General features: G+C 36.5%; 1 protein-coding gene across 10 annotated transcripts in view; it reads right to left on the bottom strand.

Annotated features, from left to right (window-relative positions):
* Positions 1–1190: 1190 nt before the first annotated feature.
* NUP153 (nucleoporin 153) overlaps positions 1191–13816 on the bottom strand; it is a 77028-nt gene continuing 64402 nt past the window's right edge. For 8 of the 10 annotated variants that reach the window (XM_036353010.1, XM_036353009.1, XM_036353002.1 and 5 more), the window contains 5 exons: positions 8456–9334; positions 5496–5855; positions 4343–4615; positions 2940–3108; positions 1482–2604 (listed from right to left, as the gene is read on the bottom strand). In XM_036353010.1, the coding sequence (XP_036208903.1) occupies positions 2520–2604; positions 2940–3108; positions 4343–4615; positions 5496–5855; positions 8456–9334 (1766 nt within the window). In that variant the 3' untranslated portion in view covers positions 1482–2519. Of the gene's footprint in view, positions 1210–1481; positions 2605–2939; positions 3109–4342; positions 4616–5495; positions 5856–8455; positions 9335–13816 lie in introns of those variants that run through there. The other 2 variants (XM_036353005.1, XM_036353011.1) reach the window with 2 other exon arrangements.

Raw genomic sequence — 13816 nt, 5'->3', positions numbered from 1 at the left:
CTACTGACCAAATTATATAAACAAACCTAAGTATTCAATCTTTCTACATAAGGCTTTTCTCGCTTCAGAGATTGTTTTCAGTTAAAAACAATTCCTCCTCACCCTGGCTGGTGTGACTCAATCAATTGGGCTTCGTCCCATGCACTGAGAGGTTGCAGGCGATTCCAGGTCAGGGCACAGTAGGAGTCAGCCGATCAATGTTTCTCTCCCCCCTCCCTCTCTCTAAAATCAGTAAGAACATATTTTAAAAACAACAAAAAACACACAGTTCCTCATTGGTCCAGCATGAAAAGTGGGCCAATATTGTTTTGTCATGTTACCACCCTTCCACAAGCAGCCCCCAATTTTTACTTATGTATGGACCATATAAGCTATCACAGCCACAGGGAGTGTATCAAAAGTGGTTCTATAGCCTGAGCTAGTCTGATAAGGAGATACCTCTGCTGAGCTTGAATAGGGACAGGTTGGAAGTTACAGCTGCTACCATGAATGTACTCAAGTTGCCTTATGCAGCCTGAGAATTTCAAACATGGAGATGGAAAAAACAAGTTCCAAGCCCTGTATACTTCAGTTGCCAAGGCGCAGATGATTTCACTTTTAAGAAAAGCAACTTCATGGCTTTCAGTCACTTGTTTAAAAAATAAAAAAGGTACTAAGTAAAAACAAAACCTTTCTAGCACAGCAGAATGCCTAATTCCCATCCGTATGGGCCTAAAGAATGGCTGAGAATGCATGAACCTGCAATTTAGTTAGGCATTAACTTCTCAGCAGTGAAACCACAAATTTCCAGTTCACTTCTTCTAACCTTCACCATCACAGATCCATATCAAACATGTATTATAATACAAAATCTCTACCTCCAAACCAGCATTTGATGATGGCCTAATATATTTGACTATGAAAAATTATCTTTTCATTATAAATAACGGCAAAAACCTACAACACTTTCCAACCACAAGTTCAGCAAAGTAAGTCAGCACAATATAATTGTGCTTTCAAATTGAAGAATAAAATTACCAAATGTTGTCTGCCACCATCACCACCTCCTCTCCATCCAGCTCTTTTATGGACCACAGAAAAAAAATCCAGTTAAAAAAAAAATCACTAAAATAATTTTTAAAAAGTTACACAAAAGGACCACTCAAGTTTTTGTGGGCTGCTGGGGCCATGTATCTCCAAGAACTTCATCAAAAACCAGTGTCCAGTCACCTATCAAGGAAAATACCAGTACAAACAGAAATGACTGTGTGTTTATTTCCAACTTTTAAAAAGGTACGTCAATTTATATGCAAAGTAGGCATGATTCCTAGCACCAGACAAAAAAGCAGGTACCTTTCAATATGTTGTAAATTCAGACACTTTCCCATTGACTTAGGAGTTATCCAAATCACTTAAAAAGCATTCCCTGAAGTTTATCTTCTAACTGACCTTTAATTAACCTTTATAAAAAGGTTCCCTTCCAGAGTTAACACTAGAACAAAAAGGATTTCACAATTTTTTATTGATGGCATTTATCCCATGGTTTAACATGTTAATTATACTGTAATAAACATGGCTTTAATATTAAACTTTTCCTTATTATCCAAAGTCACCACAGTCCATTTCAGTAAATATATATAAAAATATATGCTTAATACTTTGTACAATACTGGTTTTTGGTCCAAACAAAACTGGATCAGAAAAGCCAATAAATTTACTTTAAGAATCCCCAATTTTTTTTTTAAGATTTCCAAATGGATTTAGGCAACTTTGAATAATGGGATTTACATAATAAAATCTGAGACAAGACTAAACAACAAAAAATTCTAACACAAAATTAAAATTTCAAGTTCACAGATTTATGTTATGCCAAAAAGTACAGAAACAAAATTGTATTTACACAAGTTTCATAATAAAATAATGGAAAAGGCAAGACAGGTGATAGAAGAATGAAAATATAGAAATAGCATATAATTATTAAGTGGAGAAGGAACTAGATCTAACAAGTCCTTAGTATAGACCATTCTTTAATCAGGTTTCCTCTATCAGAAAATTTTAGTACACAATATACCCAACTCACTCACTTCACACATACACCAGCACAAACTCAGCATAGAAATCATTCATTTCAACATCCTCTAAATCTATACAGAATTCCTCAGATATAATTACAATATCAATGCGTTCCATAAACGCATATCAACGCACATAATGGTGCAGACGAAGAGGTTCTATACAAAGCCATTCACTGAGCGGGCTCCATTCCTGAATTCAGTCAGCCTAAGCCAAATCAGTGAATAATTTGCTGGATCATAAAATATTTTCGCTGAAGAATCAGTCATTAGTCTATTATTTATTTTTAAAGGGCATGGCGAGAGGTGAGGGCAGGGCTTTTGTAAAGAAACAAAGAGGAAAATTCCAAAATCAAAGAAGTCCTTAAGCAGATTGACTTCAGGTAACTCCAGCATGTAGTACAATCCAGTATCTAAAAGCAGGACATCAGCTTTTGTTAAAACTTGTGTATACCACCACTGCAACATTTATTTCCTGCGTCTAACAGCAGTCTTTATCTTGCGACCAGAAACTGAAGTTCCAGAAGAAGAGAACATATTTTTCCCATTTGACCTGTGAAAAATAAATACTTCAAAATGTGACATGATGCTCAAAATTTTAGAGTCATAATATAACTCTAAATGTGACCAGTGACAAGGGGGGAAAAGAGACATTGTTCAAGTACACAAATCTCCTGCCGCACAGGACACATACACACCCTGCTCTTTTTTTCAGGCTATGATCCTCTCACACTATAATATGGTAAACTGATATTAGAGAACATACTTGCCTTTACCTGAACTGCACTGCACATTGGTGCTTTTAAAAACAGAACACACACACACATTCATGCACAAGCACACATCCTTACCATGCTAAATTCTCCATTTCAACAAAAAGTCTCTTACCCCACTGTAAATGACGCTGACGGCTGATTAAATGGAAAGCCCCCTGAGCCAGAAGGCTGGGCTGGGGCTGCAGGTGTGCTCGGATTTGCACCAAATTTGAATACTCCTGACGGATTGTTGTTTGTGAAATTGAAATTTGTAGTGCTGCTGCCAAACTGGAAAACTGAACCTACAATAGTTAAAGCAAAAAAACATTAAGATAAAAGTGACAGCTTTTCTAGAAATGACTCTGCCCTTTAATGCAAAATACAGTAAAGGGTTAAGCTCTCTTATGACCACTTAAAGAAAACCGAGTATTTTCTCCACTGTGGATCTTCAGAAAGTCCAAGTAGAGAAATGCCTTCAAAATTATCAAAAGGATTTCCAATCTACACCTATATTCAACCAAAAATCTTACCAAACATGGGAGCAAAATAATGATCCTTCCAAAAATGTATGGTCTGAAATTTTCTTCCCTGAGTACTTAAAAAATAAAAATCACTGGAAGGTCTGTTCTATCAAAACATGGAAGTGGGAAAAAGATGACACCAAGGAAAGAGAGATGCTTTTTAAGAAAAGGCTACAGGGAATCTCCAAGATAATTGGTAAAAAGGATCCCCAAGACCTCAGTTAAATAGTAAGCCTCTATAGAAAGCCTGGTGGGAGGAGCAGTTTAGAAAATCCTGGGAAACTTCTTTCAGATCCTGAAAAACAGCCCAATGCACTTGAAAATATTGAGAAGAGATCTATGCAAAGAGGGAATCATTAACAAAGTGGAAATCATTAATGCCAGAGAAAACAAAATTTAGTGTGGGAATAATCCCAGTAGACCACATGGTATTTGCATACTCAGAATATTAATCTAACTGTACAGTGTGACTGTATATGTCATTATAGGGTGGGGCAAATGTTCCTATGGAAAATAACACAATAAGTAACAATGCCCCACCCTGTATAATACATGTGATTAACTATATTAAAAGAACAAACACAGAAACATTTGTTTAAATATACAAGTGAAAAGGTTTGTGTCATCAAATAGGAAGTGTCATGAGACAATTCGGCTGGACTGTCCCAGGAAGAGTACTAGAGCTGAGGCATAAATTCCTGAAGTAAATTTGATCACAAAGAGGATTAGAAAGCACCACAGTTGAAATCTAGGCTAGAATGCCCCAAAATCCAGAAGGGGAGAAATGGGATGGAATGAATACAATATCTAATTCAAAGAGTTAAAAGATGCTTAATGTGCCAAAGTTGGAATGTGGTTTATAGGTAAGACTAAACATATACTTCTCTAGTCGACTGAGTATAAGAGACAATTAAAAAAAGGCATGCATGTTTCAAAGTTCAAAGAAAAATATCATATGTAAGACATACTAAACCTAAGTACAGATACAAAGTGCATAACTAGTACACACACTCACCGGAATTTGGAGCTGTTCCAGAGCCAAATGCAGACTGACCAGGCTGCTGTCCAAACACAGGAGGCTGGCTACTGCTTGACACTGTCCCAAAAGTAGGTGGTGCAGGCTGAGAACCAGCAGAAAATAAAGCTGCTGAAGATGATAGAGATCCAAAGCCTGGGGGATTTGGCTGGCTGGCACCTTGACTTTGTCCAAATGTTGGGGTCTGGTTAGCACCAAATGCTGGACTGGCAGATGGTGCTGAAGGTCCAGTGCCAAACACAAAGGAGCATCCTACAGGCCCAAAGAATTATGTAAATTACCAGGATAGAGATACTTCTCAAGAAATCTCTAAGAAACCAAAAGCAAATTCAAAGCTTCCTTTCAGATTCTTACCTTGCTGGAAAAAATCCCACCAAGTTCTGAATAATGATTGTAAGAATTGTAAGAACGCAAATCTCTATCATTGTTTAGCAAAACTACACAGAATCCATATAAACAAAAACTTCACCCTAGCCGGTTTGGCTCAGTGGATAGAGCGTTGGCCCTTAGACTGAAGGGTGTCAGGTTCGATTCCCGTCAAAGGCACGTACTTCAGTTGCAGGCTCAATCCAGTAGGGACTCATACAATAGGCAACCGATCGATGTGTCTCTCTCTGTCTCTCCCCCTCCTCCCTTCCACTCTCTTTAAAAATCAATGGAAAAAGTGTCTGGTGAGGATTAATAAAAAAATAAGACCAACAAAAAACTATTAACAAAACTCCCCATCTTCATAGTCAAAAAATTTTAGATGGAATATATCGAAGACAACAACTAACCTCATCAGAAATTTAACACATGCAGAAATCAGCTAATGTTGTATCATGTACACACTGCACAATGAGGACTAATGTCTCATAAAATAACCCATGTCTGGTTACTTACTTGCAAAAACTAAAATAACACTCTTGCTGAAATTAGAAAAATTGCTCTCAAGAGTTAATTATATTAAACTTAAACACAAGATGTACATTACACCTTAGCGTGAATAACTACAACATCCCTAGTATAGAATAGGTAAAGGCACCCATGCCATTTTGTAATAAGTTGCCATATTAATTCCTAAGAACTGATATACTCATAATTAAGGCCAATCGAAGTACACATACGGGTTTTTTGTTCTTTTTAAAAGTACCTGAAGAGCTAGTTGTGGTTGTAGCTCCAAAGTTAAAACCAGAGGTTGCAGTATTATTACTGCTGGCTCCTGGACCAAAGACAAATGGGGTCACAGCTGTACCCGAGCTGGATGTGGTTGCTGGTTTACTCTCTTGAGGAAACAGCAAAGACTGTTGAGATGTACTGGATTCAGCAGGGTTACCAAAGGCAGAGCCGCTCACAGGATTGTTGGCCTGTCCAAACACAAAGGCACTCGCTGGTGCACTGGATGAAGAGGTGGAACTACCAAATATGCTGCCACCAGCTGAAGTGGCTGGTGTACTTGAATTAGAGGAATTGTTGTTCAAGAAACTAAAAACTGTCTTTGCTCCACCTTGATCTGTATGACAAAAATTAAGAAACAAAAATTTGTAAGAACAAGTAATCACAGAAAGCATTTTTTCCTATCCTACAATCTAAGAAGTTATTAGAAAACAGACATTTTTAATATAGATTCATCTGTGCCCTAGCCTGTTTGGTTCAGTGGATAGGGCATCGGCCTACGGACTGAAGGGTCCTGGGCTCGATTCTGCTCAAGGGCACATGCCCAGGTTGCAGACTTGATCCCCATTGGGGGGTGTGCAGGAGGCAGCCGATCCATGATTCTCTCTCATCATTGATGTTTCTATCTCTCTCTCCCTCTCCCTTCCCCTCTGAAATTAATAAAAATATTTAAAATATATATACTACATATATGTATATATAAATTTATTCATCAAATGGGCATATCTGTTATATTAAATTTTGATGTAGTCAAATACATTCCTCTTTTATAGATTTTGTCTTAATAGGAAAATCTTCATCATTCAGATTACTAAAAATATGCCTTATATCCAAATTTAACTGTATAGATACTGTGTTTGGATAACAAATTCAGACAGTGGAAGATACATGAATCGTATTTACTTTTACAAATATGATTTGCAACTTATGTTAGGATTAAAACTTCAATTTAACCAAATGATAGCTAATTTTCCTGCAGCATGTACTGACTAGCGCATCCTTTCCTCACCTTTATGACATATTAAATTCCAAATATGTTTCTGATATAATTATTGTTACTAAATTGATTTAATTATTATAGCTTGACAGTATGGTTTGATATTTAGTAAGGCAAACGTATCTGTGTGCCTGTCCTTCTCCCCAAAATTTTTTGTGCATTTTCCTTCTATATAAACTTCAAGATCCACAACAATTCCTCTAAGAACTTAAATTATATTGGGGGTTGGGACTGGGAGGGAGAGAAATATTCTCACTCAGGAACAAGTATTAAGTATGTTTTTATTATGTTAGCATATAACAGGTTCTGGAGCTTTTATAAAATACAAATTTAAAATGTTGGAAAATACAAATGAAATATGTTGTCCAATACTTTACTGCTGATTTTGGAGGAAAGCTACTGACTTTTATATGATGATCCTGAATCCAGCCACCTTATTGAAGACTTTTTTGGGAAACTGTTCTAATAACGTCTCAGTTTCAATATGGTCTACTAGACATGGCTGGTCACTTTATTGTAAGGGCATTAGCATGGGTTAGGAAAATGGAGCTAAAATTTTAGCTCACTTTCAAGTCAGTATAGAGGAGGGTTAAGAGGTCTATTTCTTTCTTTCTTTTTTTTTTTTTTTTTTTTTTAGAGGTCTACTTCAATGGAAACAGTATAGAGCAGCAGTCGCCAACCAATGGTCCGTGAGGTCCGAAAGATTGGCAACCGCTGGTATAGAAAAAGCCCATGATTAAATTTGGTTAAACCTTATCTAATTTTTATTCCTTTCCAAATAATATATAATTTAGCTTTTATTTTCTTTAAAGGGTGTTTTTAAATTTCCAAGTAAAAATTCAATACACAAAAAACTCACATCTATTTGTTGTATTCATACTGTTTTTTAGGTTTAATTTTTATTTTGATTGTGTTTCCAATTTATTATTCCAAAATGGACATGGGTGTTCAACTTGATTCTCTGTTTATCTGAAAACATCTATATTTTGCCTTTATGTTTGATGAAATTTGGCTGGTTACAGAATTCTAGGTTCAAAGCCCATTTTCACTTTGAGAACACTGCCCTGTTTTTAGCATCTGATGTTACAAAATGGAAGTCTGATGCTAATATAACTTTTTTCGTGACAAACAGCTTTTTTCTCTCTCTCTCTCTCTCTGAAAGCATTCAGGATTTTGGCTTGGTGTCATGAAATTTTACTGGCTTTTGTCAATGAGTGGACTACTTCCATTTTTAAGACCAATGTCTCTCTCTACATCTAGGAAATTTTCTTCTATCACTTCTTTGACAGTTCCTTCATGCTCTCATCTTCTAAGCATTCTTATTCCAATGTCACTTGTGAATCTAGCTTGGAGCAATCTCTCTGTACTTTTGCACTGTGCCCTGAAAAATTCCAGTTCACTAATCTGATTACCAACTATGTTTTTTCTGTTCCTCAGTCCATAAAATGAATTTTGTTTCATTAACATTTAAAAATGCTATTGCATTTTTTTCTTCAAAATTTAAGTTTTCATAATTGCCTATTTCTCAGAGATTAATTATATTTGTCTGTGTTCCCTTACATGGCTGATAATGACTGGTTATCTCTATTTGTAAATGAAAGCCTACATATAAAAATTTCATTAGTTAGAAAATATTCATGTGCATAAGAAAGAATGCCTATTTTCCTGAATACTATATGCCAATTCTGATAAAGCTCACAGAAGGGAAAAAGACACAAACAAATGTGCAATATTGTGGGCTTTCTATTAGAACTGTTTTTCTCAAAATTAGATCAGTAAATCATTAAAATCATGAGGGACTGGAGAAATTAAAGCTGAAAATCCTAGATTACTTTCCTGAGAGTTCTGTTACTAGTCTCTCTCACGTGTTTAGTGTAAACCATTCCTTGACTTTCTGAGATATCAAAGACACCTTGTAAAAGAAAATGTTTAATACTTACCAGCTGTAGTACTGGTTTGAGCTCCAAAAGCAAAAGTGGCCTTTGCTGGCTGCTCAGACTCCTTCTCAGATGGTTTTACCATACTGAAACTAAAGGTCGACTTTGAAGAACTCTCATCTTTGGTTTGCTCTGAATTCCCAAAGGGAAACACTGGTTGACACTTTGGCTCTTCATTGTCAGCTTTCTTCCCAAACACAAGAGAAGTAGAAGTGACAGGCTCTTGCTTCTCTTCTGTCCTTCCCAAAGCAAACAATGAGGCAGATGGCAGAGGGGCAGGTTCCATATTGCCAAAAGGGAGCCCTCCTTTGGTGGCAGACATTTCTTCCTTTTTCGCTTCTGATGTCTTACACGGGAAAGGAGCCACTGAGCTACTCTTGGTTTCGATAGTTCCAAAGCTGAAGCTACTCTTGTTCTCAGAGGTCACCACAGTGTCAGCAGCAGCGGGAGTGGGGTTAATAACACCCGTACCAAAACTAAAGCCTGTAGATGAAGCTTTAGGCAGTTCCTCTTTCTTTTCTTGCTGCCCAAGATTAGTCATCCCAAACTGAAATGGGGCTAAAGCTGGATTGCTTAAACCAGAAGAAAGTCCAAACTTAAAATTATTATCATTCTTACTGTCCTTTTTAACTTCTTCCGGTTTAGAATCAGATGAAACTCCAAATTTAAAATCTCCTACTGGTTTAGAAAATTTGAAGCCTTCACTCATGGGGTTTAAAGACCCAGAATCTGATGACATACCTATTTTAAAGCCTCCTTGGTCACCAAATTTAAAATTTCCAGTGCTTGGTAAAGTCTGAGAAGGCTCAGAAGAGGATGACGGTATACCAAATTTGAAAGATGAGGATGCTGGGTTTGAAGATGAGGAAGATGTGCCAAAGCCTTCAAAAATACAAGACACCAAAAAGACACTGAGTTAATGTTATCCACTCAAACAAAATGCAAACCCTGAAAACAAAAGGGACATGAGAATAACTTGGAAAAGGCCTATTTTGAAGAGTATTATAAACTGTCAAAAATTCAGCATGAGAATTATATTCCCAATCCTCTGCAACTAGACATGCCCCCTTTCATCTGGCAGAGATTTGACAAGTTTGATAAAACAGTATTACTAGGAATAACAGACACTTTATACATTGCAGGTGGATGTGTAAATTAGCACAAAGTTATAAAAGGCATTTTGTCAATATGTACCAAAAAATTACAAATACATTTCCTCTTAGTAATCCTACAGCTGTGTCTTTTTTTTTTTTTTAAAGACAAATTAAACTCAGAGACATACAAAATGCCATATGCAATCTGGGCAGCTCTGAATGGAGAACAAATGTATGTCCAAGCTAATGTGATAAAATTAAGGAAGCACAGAGGCAGTAGGGCTTTTAGTCAAACAAGGTAGAGAGATAAGGATGTGCAGAACCAGAATATATTTTCTTATGATGTGAATAAAGAAACTTTGAAAGAGTAATAAGACAAACCACAGCCTTTTGACTGGTAGGAGAGGAAAGATTAAAAATAAGCCAATGGGCCAGATGGCTTCACAGGGGAGTTTTTTTGTTGTGTTTTTTTTTTTTTTTTGACATTTTAAATGTTTTATTAGAATCAAATAGCAAGGATGAACAAAGTTGAAAGTTAATCCTCTTAGTAGGTCACTACAGTTGGTAAGTCCTGGATTGATAACATAAAAAAAAAAAAAAAAAGAATACACTGTAATGTAGTGTCAGGAAAGAAGAAAGAACATCACTGCAGAACTAATTGACATTAAAAAGATGAGAATATGCCGAAACCGGTTTGGCTTAGTGGATAGAGCGTCGGCCTGCGGACTGAAAGGTCCCAGGTTCGATTCCGGTCAAGGCAGCTGATCAATGTATCTCTCTCATCGATGTTTCTGACTCTCTATCCCTCTCCCTTCCTCTCTGTAAAAAATCAATAATAAAAAAAAAAAAGATGAGAATATGATTTAAAAAACATGCTAGTTCATTAGAAAGTGGAAATGTTCTGTGTATGTTATTATTAAATTTGGAACAATAAGGATCATAACCTTGAAATGTTTTGGAAATGTTGAAATAAAGTATACTGTATTAGCAAACATTCAAGGAAGAACTAAAACCTATCCTCCTCAGACTATTCCAAAAAATTCAAAAGGAAGGAACACTTCCAAGCTCATTCTATGAAGCCAGCATCACCCTAATACCAAAACCAGATAAAGATAACACAATGTTAAGAGAATTACAGGCCCATATCCCTCATGAACATAGATGCCAAAATCCTCAACAAAATCTCAGCAACTCCGATCCAGCAGTACATCAGAAAGATCATACACTATGACCAAGTAGGATTTATCCTGGGGATGCAAGGATGGTACAATATCCGCAAACCAATAAATGTGATACATCACGTAAACAAATTGAGAGAGAAAAAACCACATAGTCATATCAATTGATGCAGAAAAAGCATTTGACAAAATTCAACACCCATTTTTGATAAAAACTCTCAGCAATGTGGGAATAGAAGGATCATTCCTCAACATAATAAAAGCCATATATGACAGGCCCACAGCCAACATCACACTCAATGGGTAAAAACTAACACCATTTCCCCTAAGAACAGAAACAAGACAGGGATGCCCACTCTCACCACTCCTGTTCGACATAGTACTGGAAGTATTAGCCATTGCGATTAGACAAGAAGAAGAAATAAAAGGCATCCAAATTGGAAAAGAAGTATAACTGTCCTTATTCGTAGATGACATGATATTGTACATAAAAAACCATAAAGACTCCATCAAAAAACTATTAGACGTAATAAATGAATTCGGCAATGTAGCAGGATACAAAATTAATGCCAAGAAATATATGGCATTTCTATACACCAATGGTGAACTTACAGAAAGAGAGACTAAAAAAGCAATCCCATTTACCATCACACCAAAAAAATTAAGATACCTAGGAATAAACTTAACTAAAGAGGTAAAAGACCTCTACTCAGAAAACTACAGGACGTTGAAAAATGAGATAGAGGAAGATATAAACAGATGGAAGAACATATGTTCATGGATTGGTAGAATCAACATCATTAAAATGTCCATACTACCCAAAGCAATCTATAAATTCAACGCACTTCCCATTAGAATACCAGCAGTATATTTCACAGATCTAGGACAAACTCTCCAAAAATTCATCTGGAATAAAAAAAGACCCTGAATAGCTGCAGCGATCCTGAGAAAGAACAAAGTAGGTGGGGTCTCAATACCAGGTATCAAGCTGTATTACAAAGCCACTGTTCTCAAAACTGCCTGGTACTGGCACAAGAACAGACATATAGATCAATGGAGAATGGACATATAGAATAGAGAGCCCAGAAATCGACCTGAACCAATGTGCTCAATTCATATTTGACAAAGGAGGCAAGAACATACAATGGAGTCAAGACAGTCTCTTCAATAAACAGTGTTGGGAAAATTTGGACAGATACATGCAGAAAAATGAAACTAGACCAACTTATACCATACACAAAAATAAACTCAAAATGGATAAAGGACTTAAATGTAAGACAGGAAACCATAAAAATACTAGAGGAATCCAAAGGCAACAAAATCTCAGACATATGCCGAAGCAATTTCTTCACTGATACAGCTCCTAGGGCATTGGAAAATAAAGAGAAAATAAACAAATGGGACTACATCAAAATAAAAAGCTTCTGCACAGCAAAAGAAACCATCAACAAAACAACAAGAAAGCCCACTGCATGGGAGAACATATTTGCCAATGTTATCACCAATAAGGGTTTAGTCTCCAACATTTATAGGGAACTCATACAACTTAACAAAAGGAAGATAAATAATCCAATCAAAAAATGAGCAAAGGACCTAAATAGACACTTTTCAAAAGAGGATATACAGAAGGTCGAAAGACATATGAAAACATGCTCCAAGTCACCAATCATCTGAGAGATGAAAATCAAAACAACAATGAAGTATCATCTCACACTTGTCAGAATGGCTATCATCAACAAATCAACAAACAACAAGTGCTGAAGAGGATGCGGAGAAAAGGGAACACTCTTGCACTGCTGGTGGGAATGCAGGTTGGTGCAGCCACTATGGAAGACAGTATGGAGTTTCCTCAAAAAGTTAAAAATGGAACTCCCATTTGACCCAGTGATCCCACTTCTAGGAATATATCCCAAGAAACCAGAAACATCAATCAGAAAGGATATATGCATCTCTATGTTCATAGGAGCACAATTTACCATAGCTAAGATTTGGAAACAGCCTAAGTGCCCATCAGTAGATGAATGGATTAGAAAACTGTGGTACATCTACACAATGGAATACTATGCTGCTGTAAAAAAGGAATTCTTACCATTTGCAACAGCATGGATGGAACTGGAGAGCATTATGCTAAGTGAAATAAGCCAGTCAGTCAATGAAAGAAAAATACCACATGATCTCACTCATTTATGGATAATAAATGACCATTATAAACTGATGAACAAAAATAGATACAGAGGCAGAGCAGCATTGAACAGACTGTCAAACTATAGCAGGAAGCCTGGGGAGGGTTGGGAGGAGAGGAGGCGGGTAAGAGATCAACCGAAGAACTTGTATGCATGCATATAAGCATTACCAATGGACACAAGACAATGGGGTGGGGGGGGCGGGGGGGGGGGGAAGAGTGGTAGGGGAGGCCGGGGGAATGTCAAGGGGAAAAAAAAAGAGGAGACATATGTAATACTCTTTGTAATACTTTAAGCAATAAAACAAAATTTTAAAAAAATAAGCCAATGGGAAAGAGATAGACTTTTCACTGTCAATCTCGTCATAATTCGATTTTTGAGTCTTGTGAATGTGTTATTTACTCAAGCATTTAAAAAAAATTTAGCATCAAAGAATCAGAAATACATCAGTGAAAACAATATTTAAAAAGATAAACAATACTGTATCGATAAAATCAAAGTCTTGATTTCATAATGCTTTCCTGCAACGAATAAACTAGAAATGGAATGCTTGACCAATTGCCTCAAAAGGAAATATTAAAGAGTCTAAGATATTTATCCATTACTCTGCTTACCCATATGTAAATAAAGACAAATGACAGCCACACTTTGCAAGCACTCATCTTCAGATTTCCACCTTTAATGATTACCTACCCTATTTTCTTTCCCTAAGAATCATAACTGAAAAACTGTATCAGAATCTCAAAAGCAAATAGCTATCCACATGGTCTCTAAGATATCTTAAGTGATGTTACACAGAAAGCTAAAAACAAAGGTCCCAAAAACCATATTAGTTATCACCTCTGCCTCAAAAGGACATATTTAAAGGTATGGCAACGACTGTATTAGAAGTCGAGAATATGGAAAAGA

The sequence above is a fragment of the Myotis myotis genome, unplaced genomic scaffold (assembly GCF_014108235.1).
Source record: "Myotis myotis isolate mMyoMyo1 unplaced genomic scaffold, mMyoMyo1.p scaffold_m19_p_2, whole genome shotgun sequence".
In the NCBI taxonomy this organism is placed as follows: Eukaryota; Metazoa; Chordata; class Mammalia; order Chiroptera; family Vespertilionidae; genus Myotis; species Myotis myotis.
This window is presented reverse-complemented; position numbering and strand designations above follow the sequence as displayed.